Raw genomic sequence first — 18,595 nt, 5'->3', positions numbered from 1 at the left:
TACAGAGACACAGGAAGCACCTGGTATCGTACTGCAAAAGGTGCACCTCCTGTGGTTCTACTCAAGTGTGCACTTACGTGTTGTTCTTTGACGAGACATTTGAATTTGTTTGAGCATGGTTCGAATAAAACCAACATCATAAATTCCATTCATGCCTGCCAGTCCTGCTTAACTTAGCCTCCAAATGCCTCTGTGTCCCAGCCATCTTATATATCAGTCCATTCAGGCTCTCTTAGATACTCCAAACAGACAAGCAGACCTACTCGGCAATCCTGTGTTCACTGTGTAGCTTACTTTTAGTTGATTGTAAACTCCATCAGGTCCGAAACTATGACCTGTGTGTGTATCTTGGTGGCCTCCCTAAGGGCAGTACTTAAGAAGCAGTAGGCACTCGGAATTTGTTAAACAAAAAGTAACACTGTCATTTTTCGTTCTCTTTTGTTCTTAGCAGGAACTTGGAGATTTATTTTTGTACACATACGTGTTCCAAATCTAGCAGTGAGCGACAGTCGGAGTTGTTTGATGGAGGCCTTATGTCACATCTTTCTTCCTTTTGTTCCCCTGTGGATGGTCATGTTCATTGTAATTGGCTTGCATTAGCAACCAGTTTTTACAAGTATCCTAGGGAGATAATTTGGTTATTACAAGCATATTCTTTCTTTCGTAGAACACTCAGGCATTGACATTTGGTGAAACAAAGGTATGATCTACTGGTGATTAATACAATTTGCAAATATTCTGTAGGAGAGAATTGAATTTGCTGTCCTAAAGTGCAGCAGTGTGAAACTTAGAGAAATTTTAAAACAATTTTAAAAAAGTATGTTGGAAAAATATATGGTAATATAGAACTGTGTGAAGATAAAAAGACAAATCCGGATTGGCTCCTTCATCAACCAGCTCAGCTCCTTCCTTAGTGTCTCCAACAGTTCCCTTATTCCTCAAGGCAACTACTGCTGACGGTGTGGTTTGTATTCTTTGAGACAGCTTTCTTTGTGCACACACATACGTAGTTTTTAAAAAACAATTAAACATATTTTTCTCCCTTTTGCTTTTTTCTCTTAATATATGGTGTATATCTTATGTTAGTACAGACGTGTCTATTACTGTTTTAAATGCTGTGTAGTATTCCATATTATGGATACATTTAACTACTAACTTACTGAATAATTTTGAAGTTGCTTTTGTTTTTGTACTGTGTGCAGTACCACTTCAACCATTGTGTGTGTGTATGTGTGTGAATTTGTGCAAATATTTTTGTTTTTTTGTTTTTAAGTTTATTTATTTTGAGAGAGAGAGAGCACATGAGCAGGGAAGGGGCAGAGAGAGAGGGTGAGAGAGAGAGAGGATCCCAAGCAGGTTCTGCAGTGTTAGCTCAGAGCCTGACATGGGGCTTGAGATCATGACCTGAGGCAAAAATCAAGAGTCCTTCTGAGCCACCCAGGAGCCCCTGTGCAAGTATTTTTGAATAATAGATCCTTAGTAGTAGAAATGCCAGAACAAGTGGTACATGCATTTTTTAGTAAGTACTGCCACATTTCCCTCAAAGAATCACTGGGTTTATTTAAAAAAAATTTTTTTTTAAATATTTATTTATTTTTGAGAGACAGAGACAGAGCACAAGTAGGGGAAGGGCAGAAAGAGAATGAGACACAGAATACAAAGCAGGTTCCAGGCTCTGAGCTGTCAGCACAGAGCTCAATGCAGGGCTCAGACTCACAAACCATGAGATCATGACCTGAGAGCCAAAGTCGGACGCCTAACCAACTGAGCTACCCAGGTGCCCCTCACTAGGTTTATTTTTAAGTTTTGACTAAAACTAGATGTTTCTCTAATAAGATTTAATTTTTTTTTTTTTTTTTTACAAAATTGATGGAATGTATGACCATGTACGTATGACTATCTTCATATGAAAAAGCATTTCACTTCAGCAAAAGAAGTAATCTTAGAACTTCTGTGTCTTCATTTGGAGGAATCACATCTCTAGCCCATGAGGAATTTGCTAGGGTAATACAGAAACAGCCAAGTTACTTTCAGCCCACTATGCTTCATTTTTTGTCTTTTCACCTCCAAATCCTGCCTTCCCTCATACCATATAGTCATCTCTGACACTGTCTTCACTCTCATGCTTTTCAAAGGATAGCTACCAGCTGTGATCAGTTTCCTCGCTAGTCCTCTGTCCTTGACCTGACCCTAAGTCTGTCCATGTTGGCTCTATGAGCTTCTTGTGCCCACCTCCCCCATAAATGGGGTTTTCACTTTTTCTGAGACTCTGCAGAGTGTTGATGATCTTAGAAGTTAGCCTATGTAGGGGCGCCTGGGTGGCTCAGTCTGTTAAGCGTCCGATTTCAGCTCAGGTCACGATCTCGCGGTCCGTGAGTTCGAGCCCCGCCCACGTCGGGCTCTGGGCTGATGGCTTGGAGCCTGGAGCCTGCTTCCGATTCTGTGTCTCCCTCTCTCTCTGCCCCTCCCCCGTTCATGCTCTGTCTCTCTCTGTCTCAAAAATAAATAAACGTTAAAAAAAAAATTAAAAAAAAAAAAAAAGTTAGCCTATATTTCCTTTGCTCTCCAGCTCTGTTACTGCAGATAGCAACTGAATCTCTTCAGACCTCAGTTTTCTTATTTATAAGACATGGACAATAAAGAGTTACCTGTTTTATAAGGTCAGGAAGGTTAAAGGAGTAAATTTGAATTACTGTTATCACTGTCATGGTGATGACTCAGTTGACATGCGTCTTCAGGGCAGTGAGAGTTGAGGAAAATATTTGTGAGCTGTTTTTTAAACAACGTCATTTAAATAATCTGAGCAAACCATTCTCGAAACTTGCAAACATAGTAGATTTCTTTTAATAAATCTGAAGAGTTAGGTAATGTAAAGACAAGACTTCCTGAGAACTTTGCATTTAAATATTTATATTTGTGTACCAAGTAATACATTTTTAGCTAAGTTGCAGAAAGTGACCTACCTGTTATGCACACTATGTTTACATTCTGCATTTTTATTTTTATTTTTTATTTTTTTTTCAATATATGAAGTTTATTGTCAAATTGGTTTCCATACAACACCCAGTGCTCATCCCAAAAGGTGCCCTCCTCATTACCCATCCCCCACCCTCCCCTCCCTCCCACCCCCCATCAACCCTCAGTTTGTTCTCAGTTTTTAACAGTCTCTTATGCTTTGGCTCTCTCCCACTCTAACCTCTTTTTTTTTTTTTTCCCTTCCCCTCCCCCATGGGTTTCTGTGCATTTTTAAATGAGCCTGGAGAGTGTACAAATACTGTATCGCTTTTTCACCCATATAAGACACATGCTTATTTCTGTACATGAATAAACATATTATTGAGCTTCTGAAGGAAATTAAGTGATAATAAGAGATGAGTAATAAAGTCAGATGAGAGGAAAGTGATAGAGGAAGATCTATAAACCCTGACAGGTCTTTCTATGTGAGTTCCCTGAGCTATATGGTGATTGCAGTACTACTTATTCTCTTCTTTCACATTGAACTGAAGGGAAGGTGGCTTGCTGAGGGAGCCCAGCCTGGCACATGCCAGGGCTCCCTCTGTCATTAGCCTCCCGAGATAAAGACCATGGGCCGACCTCTAACAGCTTCTGGAGCTGACCATTGAGAATAGAAGGTGAGGAAGGATCTGGCTTTTGAAGCCATCACAATTGTAGGGTGAAAGGAAGACATTGCCTGCCACTACTTTGAAATGAGGATTTAAGGAATAATAAAATTTGAATCTTTTTTCAAGTGTGTTTTTATTCAATGCATGTTATTTTTCAGCAATCTCCTAATTCTTGTTTTTTCTAAAGAAAGAATTTTTTTTTGGAGTCTGAATCACTAAAGTTTGCTGCTTTGCCTTTTCCCTTGCGGTGCCAGTGGTTGATGTCAGGATTTTGCCTTCAGCTTGTAAGACAGGTGTACCGGTGCTTTTTTAAGTCGCAGACTTAATGTTGCCTAGCTTTAGCAGCGGGCACTGAAATTTTAGGAGATGGCATTTTTCTAGGTGCCCTAAAAGAGGCTGAATTAATCACCTCTACAGTGTTGACATCTGTTGCCTACATTCTGCCTTTATAGATTAAATTTAACAATTTTAACCAAAAAACCCCTCACTTCTGCATAAATATAAATAGTTAAGGCATTATTTAGACTACTGTATTGTTAAAGCAGTTAGGTCACAGTTAAGGTGAAGAGGTAAAGTAAAGCTTTTCATTTCCTTTTTGTTCGAATTGTTTTCCAGCAGATTAAGCCAAGAAAAGAAAGCATTAAGTTCCCTATTAGAACCCAAAGCTGTGAATAATTCCACATACCAAACATAGCATAAGCCAGTTGTGAATGTGTCTCAGTTTCTCAGTTTAAAATTTACAGAATGGTTTGCTGCCGCTTACTGCTTAAAAGCAACTGTTTCCTTGACATGAGACAGATATTTCGTTTGGTGTGTCTTAAATATGCTTCATTCAATACACTGGAGAGGTGTCTGTTTGCTGCTTCTGAACCCTGAATACTTTTCAGTATGAAGACCCACAAAGTGCCAACATGTTTAACATTCTCTCCAAATATAGAATAGTTCCCCTACCCTGCTGGCAAACATTCTGAGTCAGTAGTTCTGAAGTGTGGTGCCTAGGTATCTATTTTTTCCACAAGGTGCCTCAGGAATCTTGATAGACTCTTAATTTTGAGAACTGCCCGGATAAGGGGGTTTTGATACTGAGATAAACCAAATCAGGTATCAGACAGGGGAAGCCAAGGACATGGACCAAGTGCCCCTCCATGTTCATGAATTCTCTTTTTGCTCTCTTTCTATGGTATTACATAACTAACATAAGAGGGTAAATCAAATTCACACATCTCTAGCTGGGAATGAGAGACAATTAAACTGTTTGACTTTTTTCACTAGATAATTTCACTTTCCCTGAAGGCTTGAAACTTTGAAGAATTAAGCTTTGGTAATAAAATGCTCACAAAGATTAATTATACAGTTGTAAACTTACAGCGTTCGTAATTATAAATATAAATAAGGGTAAAAAAAATATGATAGGTTTTAAAACCTTTTAATGGACCATTTAATTTACATACACAGATTCTGGTTCCTGCCCAACTGGGGGACTATTTAATAGCAAATGTGTAAATACGTGAATAATGTTTTTCTTTGCATACCTTTCTCAAAGCTAAACACTGAGAGGTTTTCTTTGTTGGTAGATAGCCACTAACAAGTAGAAATAAATTTTGCAAGTCTACATTTTATACAAGGCTTAGGCAACACTTTAATACTTGTAATCAAGACATATTAGGGTTTAAATAGTTAAGCATTAAAGTTTACTAAATGAATCTGTTCTTTTAAGGAGGTTATTATTGTAGACATTTAATTTCCTGGTCTATAATGTATAGTATTACATATTCCTAAAGTGTTGAGTTGTGTTTAGAGTAAATTTATGTTTTATTTACCAACTGGTTGTGTTTACTTGCATTCTTATTACCAAGTGAAGATGTTTTCTATGCAGTCACATGAAAAGATTTCTAATTCTTATCGCCTAGTTAATTTTTTATTCCTCCATTATACAGTATTAGGTTTGAGGAAGTGGGAGGCTTGAGGATACATAGTTTTTCCAAGCTGTGCCTAGAACTGAAGTCTTCCGAGGTCTGATCTAGGATTAGGTCTTCTCGGCTTGTGTGTAGACGTTATTAGATAGATTATTTGCAGTAAAATTTTATCTGGGCCATTTTGCCTCTGCAGTGTCTCCCCCTTCCCCACACTCTTTAAGAAATACGTTAATTCTAACACTAGCTTACCAAACCTAACCTGCTTTTCCTGACCTCAACATGAAAACTGAAAAACCCTCAGTTTTGTTAAAAACTTGAGAAACATTATACATATATTTATACATTTTCTTTTAGATGTCTTCCCAGCTAGTCAAGAATATCTGTGTGTAAATTAAATATCCCATTAAAGAAACATAAAAAATTATCATATTTTTAAAAATACGAGTGTTTTAAAACATATTGAATTTTAAGGAAAAATTCATTGTTATAATTCAAGTCAAATAAACGTGATTTCTGGAATATTCTTTGTAACATTTTTCTCTTTTAGTATGAAAAAAATAAGAGTTGAGTATATCCTGAAGTTCTTGTAGAGTGTCTGAATGTTGACCCCTTTGCCACTTTAGGCCAATAAGACTGGGTTTTTTTCCTCTAAACCACATTGAAATCTACTTAAAATATTTGGAAATTGATGTGGCATATAGAAAAGCCAAGTCTCAACATGGCTCTGACCCAAGCAGTGAAGGGTAGCATGCCTTCTACTATACCAGGACGGTCCGTCCCCATCTCAGTCCTTTAGGGACAGGATTCCTTGTAGGTCTTGGTCTTCAGTGCCCAATAGAGAACAACTGAAAAGTGAGGAGTATTGGGGGAAGTAACCACTGTGAGGATAGAAATTGACTTTCTTTAGTTCAGCTCATCAGAAGGAACAAAGAGTAGATAATCAGTAGCTTGTCAGAATTTTCCCTAAAAAGAGGTTAAAGAAGGATGTGTCAGATTGCCCAGGAGGGTTTTAGCAAGATACTGGACAAAGCTTAAATATGAAAGTTGACATCCTATCATTGAGTTGTTGGGCAAGTCTCTTCTGGTGCATTTAAAGAATCTATAGGGGCGCCTGGGTGGCTCAGTCAATTAAAGACATGACTCTTGATTTTGGCTCAGGTCATGATCTCATGGTTCATGGGATTGAGCCCCGTGTGAGTCTCTTTGCTGTCAGTGGAGCCTGCTTGAGATTCTCTTTCCCTCTCTCTCTGCCTGTTCCCTACTCACTTGGGCATGCACACATTCTCTGTTAAAAAAATAAACTTAAAAAAAGATGAATCTATAGTTGTCGTTGTGCATTTGTATTTGTGTGTGTCTCTTTCTCTAGAATCAAGGAGATGGGCTGGATTAGGGGCTCTCAGTCCCTGTGGGATACAGATGTAGCCCCATTAGTTAACTCTTCACAGCACTGTGTGTCCTTAGATCTTCCTGTGAAAGAGAGAAATGTGTTAATAAGTGCTTGCGAACATCCCAGTATCTTTCCTTAGATTTGTGTTTGATTTAGGGCTGACAATGCCTGTCTTGATGTCGTCAGGGTTCAACTTTAGCTCCAAGGTTCTGGGATGTATTCTTTAGAAGGGGAGAGAACCAGGAGACTGTGGATTTGGCACTGTGGCTCTGGACAAGTCCTAATCACCGTGAACTTGTTTCTGCTTCTGTAGAATAGGGATCATGATCTTAACTCACCTCTAGGGGACGTTGTAAGGCAAAAATGAGATAAATGTGAAAATGCTTTAGTGGTTCTTCTTTGATAGGAATCTTTCTCTTAGGGGAGGAATGTACACATGTCTTTCTCCTCCCTCCTTCTCCCCCGTTCCAGTACTTGACTGCCTGATAGAGGCAAAAACTGGTTAAGTGTCAGGAAGCAGTGGTGAGCAGGGCAGCTACCATCCTTGCTCTCTGGAGCTTAAATATCTACTTACATACCAAGTCCTCCTTGGTACAACTTTCTCTGCCTTACTTCTGGAAGAACCAGTCTCTCCAGCTCTTCCTTCTAGGCCATTCATTCCCGTTGCCATCCTCACTCATTTTCTTTCCCAGTCTTTAAACATTGGCCTTCCTTGGGGCCCTATCTTAGATGCTCTTCCTATCTGTAGAGTCTCCCGTAAAATATCCAGTCCCCTACTTGAAATCGTTTCTCCTCTTCTTGGCTATCTCAGAGGCACTTAAAATTCACCCTATCTGAAACAGAACTCATGACCTAAACACTGCCCTCCCACCCCATAACCTGGTCCTGCTCTGATCTGTGTGTCATTGAGTTGTCCATCATCCAGTTGTTTAACCCAGAAACGCTTGTCTTTCCTAACTCCCTGATCTTACAAATCTCACATACCCACTTCTTTGCTTTAATGTCTTGAATTCCTGTCAGATTCTACATTTCTGTTCTCACTCTTGTTTTTCAAGCTACCATCATCATCCTTTGTACAGACCATGAAAACATCATCCTCACTGTTCTCTTATGTATTTTTGCTTCCTAGTCCATCCTCCACACTTGAGAGATATTTTTTAGGTACCTAAATATATTCACATAGTTCTCAAATTTTAAAAATATGCAAAGGTGCAGGGAAGAGCTTTCTTCCCTCGTGTACCTAGGTTACCCATTCTTTTTTTTTTTTTTAATTTTTTTTTTAATGTTTGTTTATTTTTGAGACAGAGAGAGACAGAGCATGAGCAGGGAAGGGGCAGAGAGAGAGGGAGACACAGAATGTGAAGCAGGCTCCAGGCTCTGAGCTGTCAGCACAGAGCCTGACGCGGGGCTCGAACTCACGAACTGTGAGATCATGACCTGAGCCGAAGTCGGACGCTTAACCGACTGAGCCACCCAGGCGCCCCCTAGGTTACCCATTCTATGCATGTGGAAGGAAATGCTAAGTTTTAGGCTTTTCCTAAAACTTCATTATTTACATAAAGTTTTTTTTTTAATGTACACTTTTCTTCAGCTTGTTTTATTTTTTCATTCAACAGCATATCTTGGATATTTTTCCATTGTACTACATAGAGATTCTCCACATTCATTTTTGTGGCTGAATATGTTCCATCGTAGGAATGTTGAAATTGATGCACATTAGAGCAAAACATCTTTACTATCTAGAGTATTTCATTCTTCTCCTTTGGATGACCTTGTCAGGAATTCCTCTTTATTACACTTAGGGAAGAGAAATCTAAACTCCTCACTTGCCAGGGCTCTCAAGGTCTAGCCCTTCTTCTCTGGGTTGTCTTGTATTTGTCTTTTCCTCATCCTCTACTTTTGGATTGTATGAACATAGACTAGCTTTTATCTCATCTGTGTTCTGTGTTCCTTCCCACCTGAGACTTCTGCTTAAGCTCTTAGTCTCACATGCAGACCCATTCCTTCCTTTTCCTGTTTTCTAGTTAACCTCTAATCTACGTAAGGGAAATTTCAACTCAGTTTCCATTTCCTTAAGGTGTGCTTACCCTGGTGATCCATGGCCAAGTCAGAGCTTTCTGATACCGTCTTCTGGCATTTGGTTGCTTCCTTTGAGCAGTTATTATCATTTATTATTGTGTATTTATATGTGTGATTATTAGGTTGATATTTATCTCACTTAAAATAGTATTTCTCAAATAGTGGGTTGCAACCCGTTTTGGGTTATGAAATCAGTTTTAAAAATTATGATAAGCCCTTTTCAAAAAAAGAAATAGAATATCAGAGCCTTTCACTTAAAGTAAAGGTCTTTTTTCCATCATGCTTTTGCTTCAGATTAATAGGTGTGATCACATAAACACCTGGATATACAAATATATTGGGCATGATGTTAATTGTTATTGTTGGTCTTAGTCAAAAATATTTTATGGTAAATTATATGACGATAGCAGTTCTATTTTTGTACACAATTTCATCCCCAAATCTAGCAGAGGACATTCAGTAAATATGTTGTCTCAATGAATAAATAAATGAATGCGCACCTTTTCGGGGAGATTCACAGACTCATCCTTCCTCTTAGGAACTAATGAACCCTGGTTCTAAGCAGATGTTAGTGTTTGTTTCCTTGGCCAATTCATTTTGCATTATTAGATTATTAGAAGAAAAGGAAAGGAATGTAAAACCAGACTTTTAATGTATCTTTTAAGGGTTGATAAGGAGATTAAACACTATTGATGAAAAGTTTTTAGATTTAAATTTTTTATATTACTTATACATCTTAGGCCTTAAATACCATTTTGCTTTTTGAATAAATAATGAAACTTAATTTTTACCTGCCTAAATATCTGGATAATGTTTGAGTTTCTAAGGTAGTCTACGTGGAGGGCTTATTACATAGCTCTTACCTTTTGTGTGTGCTTCAGCAATAAAATATTTATGCAGTTCGGCAAGGTGATACTACAACCTGGTTTAGTACAACAGCTGCACTGCCTGTTCCCATGTGGCTTGATTTCCCTTTTTAATCTTCAGTTTTTGTGCAACTAAAGACTATGTCAGCATGTAGTTTATACAGCAGCAGATAACAGTGAAAGCTTCTTGAATTAACATAGTAAAGAGAAATACTCTGCTCAGTTTACTTGGTTTCACATTTTTCTCATGTCTTTGAAAAACTTTCCTAACATGTTCTACACAGTAGAGCTTTATCAACAATCATGTATTTTACAATAAGACCTTTTTGTGACTTTTTAATTCTTTAGACGTGTAAACTCATCTGCAAAGGTTTAGTTTCTGATCTTTAAAAAGAAAATATCTCAGTTCTACAGTAATCTGCATTGTAGCTTAGCACAAATCAACAAAGACCTGGAAATAAGAGAATGATTTTCATATTTATTTTCAGTCATAAATTTGTATGTATAATGGAAATTGAGATTGGCTTAAAAAGTGTGTAGGCAAAAAGTATAGAATCTTAATTCTTCTCAAATTTATTATCAGAGCCCTTTAGCACAGAGTTTTTATCTAGCATATGTGTTATTTTTTCTTTCTATTTCTAGGTGCTCCTGATCCAACAGCAGGTGCTAGTATAGATGATGAAAACTGCTGGCACTTAGATGAAGAGCAGGTTCAAGAACAGGTTAAACTGTTCCTTTCCCAGGGCGGGTACCACGGATCAGGGAAGCAGCTTAATTTGCTCTTTGCAAAGGTATGATTTTTTTTAAAAGAAATATTCTAAATATATACATATATAGAAAGTATCTATATATGATTATGTGTACACTAAAATAAAGGCTTTTTAAATTATTTTTTTGAAGAATAGAGTCTGAGTTAACCAACCAATTAGAAACTATTATGTTGTAATGCATTAATTTACTTAGGTGTCCGTAGACAAGATGTGGAGCATTTTTGTTTCTCTCAGTTCCCATTACTAAAATGGTAACAGTTTATACAATTTTGAAAAACCTTTCAGTACTCAAAAGCAAATAGCTTAATATTATTAAAAATGCTATCTTTTCACATTTTTACTTTTTCTAGTTAATGTTCTCAAGTAGAGCATAACTTTGAATATAGTCCCTATAATGTGCTTTGTATATTTAAGGGTTTTTTTTGAGGTTCCGAAGTATCTCCTGTTCTAATCCATATTCTGTAAATTTTACATAATTATTTTTGAACAGTTTATACATGCATGTGAGATATTATATATTTAGTTTAATAATGTCAGTGTATTTAAATTAGATTCAGAAGCAGGGACTTTGGAGTCATACAGACCTGGGTTTCAATCTAAATTCTAAATCTTACTGAATGTATGAACTTTGGCAAGTTATTTAAGTCCATTTCCTCGTCTGTAAAATTAGTTAATGATAACACATCTCCCTCAAGTTATGAGTAAATGTAATGGTGTCTAACATGTCGTTTTAGCCTTGGTAAATGTTAATTTTCATCACCAAAATTTGATGGCCCAGGAAACATAGTTATCATTGTTATAAATTCTGTGTGAGTAGAAGCTATGTCTGTTGCTTTATACAGAACTTTTAGTACCCATAAACACAATTCTCAATACTGGGTAAAATGCTTTTTTAGTCATATTAAATCACTCTCTTTTTATAGGGGATATAGCTATTGTTCTGGCTAATGTATTCAAATTGGTTTTTAACAGAAGAGATAACTGATTGATACTTTTGACAACTCATCAATACTGTGTTAAAAAGCTTTTCTACTATTTATAATAATTATTGTTTTTTTTAACTCTGAAGAATTAGCATATATTCTGTTACTGGTCATGTTCAGAAAATAGTGTATTCTGATTAATCAGTATCCTCTTGCCAAAGATTTATCCCATTTACTAAATATAGATCGCCAATTTTCCGAGAATTAGATTACAGTAAAATACATTTAACCCTAAAACTACTTCACATGTGATTTAATCATCATTTGGTAATTAATAGGTAGTCAAACTCATGTAGTAGATCAGAGTCTGCCTTCTGAAAATTAATTACCGTTAGACTATAGGTGTACTTGAGTGTTGCTTAATAGTTGTGGTTTATATGCTTAAGAGTAAAGCATTTATTTTCATTGCTGTTGCTGAGTAATAGGTTAGAAGTTTATCAGGAAAAGAAACATTAAATCAAATCCATGATGTAGTGGTAATATTAAAGGTTTGGCATATTTTGATTCACAGGAAGTATTTCATAGATTCTCATGTTAGTGAATAGTACACTTTGGCCTAGTGGAAGCAAAGTGAAAGAGGTATTAGGCCTACAGCTGCTATTTTTATGCCTGTAGATGATGTATACATTATATATGCTGTATGAAGTAACATCATCTAATTTTGGAAATGGAATAACTTTTTTTATTTTTTAATTTTTTGGCATAACTTTTAGAGTTAACACAGATCTGGGCTCTGATCCCAGCAATTCCTCTTGTCCTTTGGGCAAGTTACTTCATTTCTCTGAAGCATGGTTTTATAATTCATAAAATGGAATTATAATCTGGCCTACTTTATATAGTTATTGTGAAGAGTACCTGGTAGGTACAAATGTAAAAACTCTTTAGCGTGATGTCCAGTAAATGGCAACTCCCTTTCTTCCTCACAGTCTTCATCTGTTCATGACTGTTTAGTGCTTCCATATGGGAAATAACTTTTTAAGATTATTGAAATAATCCTGGAAGCACAACATTTGTGATTTAGGGTGAAAGTGCTTTTGAGTTCTTTGCAAGGCTCAAATGTAAAAGCCTGTGATGGGGTTCCGTTACTTGTCAGGGTACAAGCCTGACACAGGATCTGTGGATCTTTAGGTTTGGGCTGCTTAATTGAATATCTGCCATTTCCTCCTTCATTTGCCTTTCACACAGAACCTTGAATAAAAGGACCCCCTCTCTTTTTCTGCTGCTTATGACCTTGTTCAAGTAATGTCCTGTAGGGAGAACTGGTGGTGTTCAGCTCAGATTCTTATTTGTTGAACACATGGCAGTAAACGCTTTTGGGACTGATAGATTTATTTAGGGTTTTCTCGAAAGAGACTTAGTCTTGTGTCCCCCCCTCCCCCCCCCTTTTTTAAAATTTTATTTGGAGAATTTGGCATAAGAGTAGTGGACAGAGCTTTAAGTTCCAGCTTTGACAGGCTGAGTTAGCTTACCAGGTCACAGGTTATGGTTCTGCTTCCTGGATCGCTCATTTAGAGCAAGAGAATTCTTTAACCTGTGATGCAGTCCATTTCCTTTGACTATTGCAAAAAGAGTCCCATCTGAGTGAATATAAAAGTATAATGTTGCTCTTCTTGTCAGAAAACTTCGGTGTGAGAATGTACCAAAATTTTGATTTACCTCAAAAACTGAAGGACTTTGCAACTCTGGAAATATACTACAAAAGATTGCAGTGTACAGTTTAAATTGGTGAATTGTATGGTATGTGAATTATGTCTCAATAATGCAGTTTTTTAAGAACAGAAAGACAGATGTTATTATTATAAACATTACTCAGTCGATTTAGAAGATCCCTAAAGAGTTATCATTAGACTGCTTTTGGCTTGTCTATTCTGGTGGTAAGTACAATCAGTTGGAAGAGTCAGGAAGGTGCCAAATTATTTGTCTTGTTTAATTTGGTATGTTTCTGTAGGCTGGCAAAAATTTCTTCTTTGTAATTGGGAAGGTAACCAAATTTCCTCATGTGGATTATGAAACATGATTTTAAAAAATTAACAGTTAATTCTCTGATTAAATTGCCATTTAGGATAGAGACCAGTTTTTAATAAACTTTTGTTTGCTTAAGAGGGCTGGTATCAAAAATTACCTGCCCTGGACCCCAGAGAAAGAAATAAAGTGGTCTGTTTGTGTATCGCTGTGTATTTTTGAACACTTTTCTAAAGGTCTGATTTTTCCCCATTAGGTGCGGGAGATGTTGAAGATGAGGGACTCTAATGGGGCCCGCATGTTGACGTTGATAACAGAGCAATTCATGGCTGACCCTCGTCTGTCACTTTGGAGACAACAAGGCACTGCGATGACTGACAAATATAGGCAGCTCTGGGATGAGCTGGGTAAATACAAGTTTCCTGATGGATTGCCATTGAGTTGTGTATGGGTAAAGATCATGGTGGAGTGTTTAAAAAAGCATAGTCAGAGTGTTGCTGAAGAGAGAGCTGCTCGTATGTGAACTAACTGCCATTATATCCTGGTTAGAAGAAGGAGGACTTGGGCTGACATTTGCAGGAAATAATCTTGGGAAGGTTTGGAGGAAATTGTGTGATCTTGAAAGCGAGCATAGGAATCTGCCTTAATATTTGAAAAAAGAAGCTATGTTGTTTTAAAACAGTTATTTTGTTTAGTAGAGCTAGTTACTTATTTCTAGAATAATATTGTAATCAATTCGCCTAAAATTTGGGTTTTTCCCCCCTTTGCCTACGTTAAAAGTATCAAAAGTGGTTTGAACATTTTTTTTTTTTTTGGCTGCTACAGACTTAGACGAACTTTTGATTGTCTGAATGGAAAAGATACAGCAAACTATAATTTTTATTGCTTCCCAGATCTCTGTAATAAAAATGATTGAAAAAATGACAAATCCATTAGTCTTATTCACCGGGAAATTTGGGGAGATGAATATTTTTACCCAGTGCCCATTGCTAGGGAATTAACAATGCATTTGTGGTCTTTCTATTAAGAAATCTGCATGGGGAAAATGGAACTTTTGACAAATATCTCAATGCCTGTATTTTATGTTTTGGATATGATAACTAGAAGATCCTAGTTTCATTGAAATTGAATAGAATAACTCTTCATACCTTCACCTTTTTTCTCTCTTGGTTAATAATAGACCACATCCTGTTGATTGATCCCATGTTAAGTCTAGACCAAGGGAAGCTGTTGTTTTTGTATGTGCCCCATGATTGTAATAATTGGAAGGGACCTTTGAAGTGAACTGTTTTATGGGTAAGGAAACTGAATTCTGGGGAAGTTCAGGAGACTTCCAGAAAATGACATTGACTGACTTACGGATATGCAGCAAGTTGGTAAAGAATTGGACGTTAGAGTTTCCTCTTTCCCGTTAATAGAATGTATGTTCAGAAACTTGGTATGGATGACAGCTCTTTTTTTTTTTTTTTTTTGACAGCTATATCTGCTACTTGCCACCTGTTAGGTATTTGTTGACCTTTTTCCCTGGTATTTTTATTAACTATCTTGTGATAACTTAATCTTGGTACATTCCTTGGGTCACCTGAAGTAATGGTTAGTGATCTCTAACCCAATCAAAATTTAAATCAGTCTGTAACTATAGTAGATTGTTTCAATATATTAGAAGAGTGTTTGGGAGCATGATCTGGTGATTGGAGAACACAAGTGTAATGTGTGGTTTAAACGTATTTTTATACAATACTGAGTGATACACTTTTCCAGGTAAACCTTTTTCAATTTTATAATTCATCAGTAAATGTTGAATTGATTAGTTGGTTTATGACATTCAAAAGGACTAGCATTACAAAAAAAAACTATAATGAAGGGAATCATTTAAAGAAAAAAATTTTGGATTAATACTAAATGAATAAAATTTTAAGAACTTAGATGCTTGGAGGAAATTAGAATTACAAATAACTAATTAGGAGAAGGCAAACTAATTTTTTTGGTTACAAAAAAAGTGATATAGTTAAATAAAACTTACAGTGTTCATATTTAATCCATTAGTCACATCTCACTTTTCCAAGTTGTTTTGGAAATTATGTGCCTCAGCCTTCAATAAGAATTATAAATTCTCATTAGGTGGAAGTTCCCACCAGCTGATTCTAGTTATACCCTATGATGAACTGCTTTCTGATTATGGACCAGGCTTTATATTATTCAAGTTCTTTGATTTCAGTCTAAGATGAAGAATACATTTTCTTGCCCTGTATTTCCTTTTTTCACAAATCCCACCCTGCCCACCAATCATTACTAGACTGTTGTAAATTCTCTTGTGTACTCTGATGGCAAGCAGAGGTCACTAGCCATTTTAACCGCATCTATGTTCTGTGAAGAATCCCATGTAGAAGTAACAATAGCTACCATATCTTAATATTCATTCACCAAAAAATTAACTAAAAGTTGCTTCTGGACTACAAAACGAAAGGATTTTGCTTCTTAATAAAATGGGAGAATTTGACTTTGTGCCCCTGCGCAGGGCTCACATTGCTTCAAGGCTCTGCTTTGGAATTAAATGCTGAGCACTGCCAGATGCCAGACATTGAGAAGAGGCTGAGTTTTGTCGGCAAATGGGATCTGCAAGTTAATTGGTGTTTTCTGCAGGCTTCTGGCTGTGAAATGAAATTGGAAGCCCTTTAGCCACATGGATAATACAGGACCTGAATACAAATGTCACATGTCACCATCAGGACCCACTGTGAGACAATAGTGTTCCCACTCCAACACTGCACCATTACAGATCATTTAAATATGGGGATTACATTTAAACTAAAAGCCCCATTTGCCTTTTACTGCAATTTAAATGTCCTCTTAGCAAAAGCTAAGTGACAAATTAAATGAAAAAAGTGCCCACATTTTTAAAGCTGTAATGCAAAACAACCTTTTATTGCTTCTCATGTGCCACGAATGAATCATTATACTTGTCAACCCTAAACCAAGCCATAATTGGAGCAGCTACTGTTATCAAAGTGGGGCCGCTCTGTGACAGCTTAATAAAGCTGAAACTGTTAAATTAAATCTCAGATGCTTAACTCCTTAGCACTGGTGAATTCGATGGGTCCATTTCTGGCAATAGCCAATACACCAGGAAAAAAAAAAAAAAAAGATTCCTGGCATGAAAGCCTTAATCTGATGAAAGTGTACAAGTAAGAGTATCTTAGCCAAGTAACTGTGCTTCTTGGCAGAGGTATTTGGAGGCATCAGATTGTCAGCCTGATTACAAAATTTAATTTTTTTGGTAAGATCAGATATTCCCCTCCCCAATATTTACAGCTTACTGAGTATATGTGATTTATTAAAATTTAACTCTTGATGTTTCAAAATTAGTTTAAAACATAATATATATATGTATAACTTTGTCTCTCTTTCAAGTAAGTATATACAAACTTTTTTGAAGTAGCAACAGGCCCGATTCCTTTCCCCCTCGGGAACAGAGGGATTAATTATGCTCAGTTCTTCTTTTCTAAATTAAGTGCCTATGATATTCATTTAGTCTGAGTTAATTTTTGTGACTTATTCCCTGATATTCATAATGTAGTATGAAATAAATACAGATGCATACTATTAAGATCCTGTTCAGTGCATCCCATTTGCAGATACATTATTCTTATATATGAATCTTTTTCAATATTAGTTTTACTTTTTCTATGTGACAGTCATTTTCTAAACCATACGGCAGTCATCTCAGAGTACGTGTGGTATCATGATCAGCAAGAGAAAATGTATACGTTAAAATCTTAAGACAGGGGGTGCCTGGGTGGCTCAGTAGGTTGAGTGTCTGACTCTTGATTTCAGTTTGGGTCATGATCTCGTGGTTCATGAGTTTGAGCCCCACATTGGGCTCTGCACTGGCAGCACTGAGTCTGCTTGGAATTCTTTCTCTCTTTCTCTGTCTCTGCCCCTTCCCTGCTCAAACGTGCCTGTGCATGCATGCTCTCTCTCTCAAATTTCAAAAAATAAAATAAAATCTTAAGACAGAAAGCCCATTGCAGTGATAGAAGGTGCATATTTGGTAGATCTATAGAATATACACCTGTTTAGTTGCATTCTTTATTCTATAAAATGCAGATTTTCTAGAAAGCAGATCATAGAAATAATCCTTAGATTTCAAAGAACAACCCAGTGTCGATTGGTGGTGAGCACACCTACTGTTAGCCCTAATGGCTTTGTGTTCAGCACACTTAATTACCATGGGGGTCTTTAGGGATGAGGGGGTATATTGTAATCTCTTATCTATGTTGATGGGTCTCTTTCCTTAAATGTCTTCTAGACTGTAATTTTACTTTGCTTCATAAAACTATAGGTTGTAGCTGCCAGTCTATTAAAATCTAATTAAAAATGGATGTCATTAGAGGAAACAGTTAAATAAGGTTTAATTACAGCTTTATCATAGGGAAAGATTCTTAAATTTTCATTTTTCAAGTTTTACATATGTGTTTTTTTTCCTAAAATTTTAAATACTTTCTCTGTGAGCTGAGTCATATGTTTTGCATTCTAGCATCTCAACTTTGTTTTTTAGGTAGAGGCTGGGCTACCATTGCAAGAGCCTTGCTACTCTGAGCTTTGCTCACATTCACAAGATACAAGGAGTTATCTTACAGAATTCTTTTCCAAGGTTTTGATATGGGGGTGTCACACTGGCTCAGTTGGTGGAGCATGCCATGCGACTCTTGATCTCGGGGTTGAGTTCAAGCCCCACATTGGGTGTACAGATAACTTAAAAATAAAACCTAAAAAAAAAAAAGTTTTGAAATGGGTACCTAAGTCTTTGTGAGTAGAAATAGTCATAGTTAGAAGTTTCTTTCTATTTTGAAATCCGCTGTAAGGTTAGTTTGACCAGTGGCTAAGCAGCAGCTCTCGTGTTCCTTGGTAGGGTACCGGATAGATTTGAGTGGGTGTACAGATTCAGGGTGCATGGAGTCACAATAAATCTTTGTTCAGCAATAGAGAACTTAGCCCATCGTTCATCC

At 36.8% G+C, this 18,595-nt stretch overlaps 1 protein-coding gene across 2 annotated transcripts in view; it reads left to right on the top strand.

The window, feature by feature from the left end:
* ZSWIM6 (zinc finger SWIM-type containing 6) overlaps nucleotides 1-18,595 on the top strand; it is a 195,969-nt gene that overhangs the window by 127,882 nt on the left and 49,492 nt on the right. For both annotated transcript variants that reach the window (XM_019414315.2, XM_053907337.1), the window contains exons 3-4: nucleotides 10,514-10,662; nucleotides 13,843-13,993. In XM_019414315.2, coding sequence (XP_019269860.2) covers nucleotides 10,514-10,662; nucleotides 13,843-13,993 — 300 coding nt within the window. The remainder of the gene's footprint in view (nucleotides 1-10,513; nucleotides 10,663-13,842; nucleotides 13,994-18,595) is intronic.

This window comes from Panthera pardus, unplaced genomic scaffold (assembly GCF_024362965.1).
Source record: "Panthera pardus isolate Hobbes unplaced genomic scaffold, ASM2436296v1 HiC_scaffold_2, whole genome shotgun sequence".
NCBI lineage: Eukaryota > Metazoa > Chordata > Mammalia > Carnivora > Felidae > Panthera > Panthera pardus.
The sequence above is the reverse complement of the archived record's forward strand: the minus strand, read 5'-3'. Positions and strand labels throughout refer to the sequence as shown.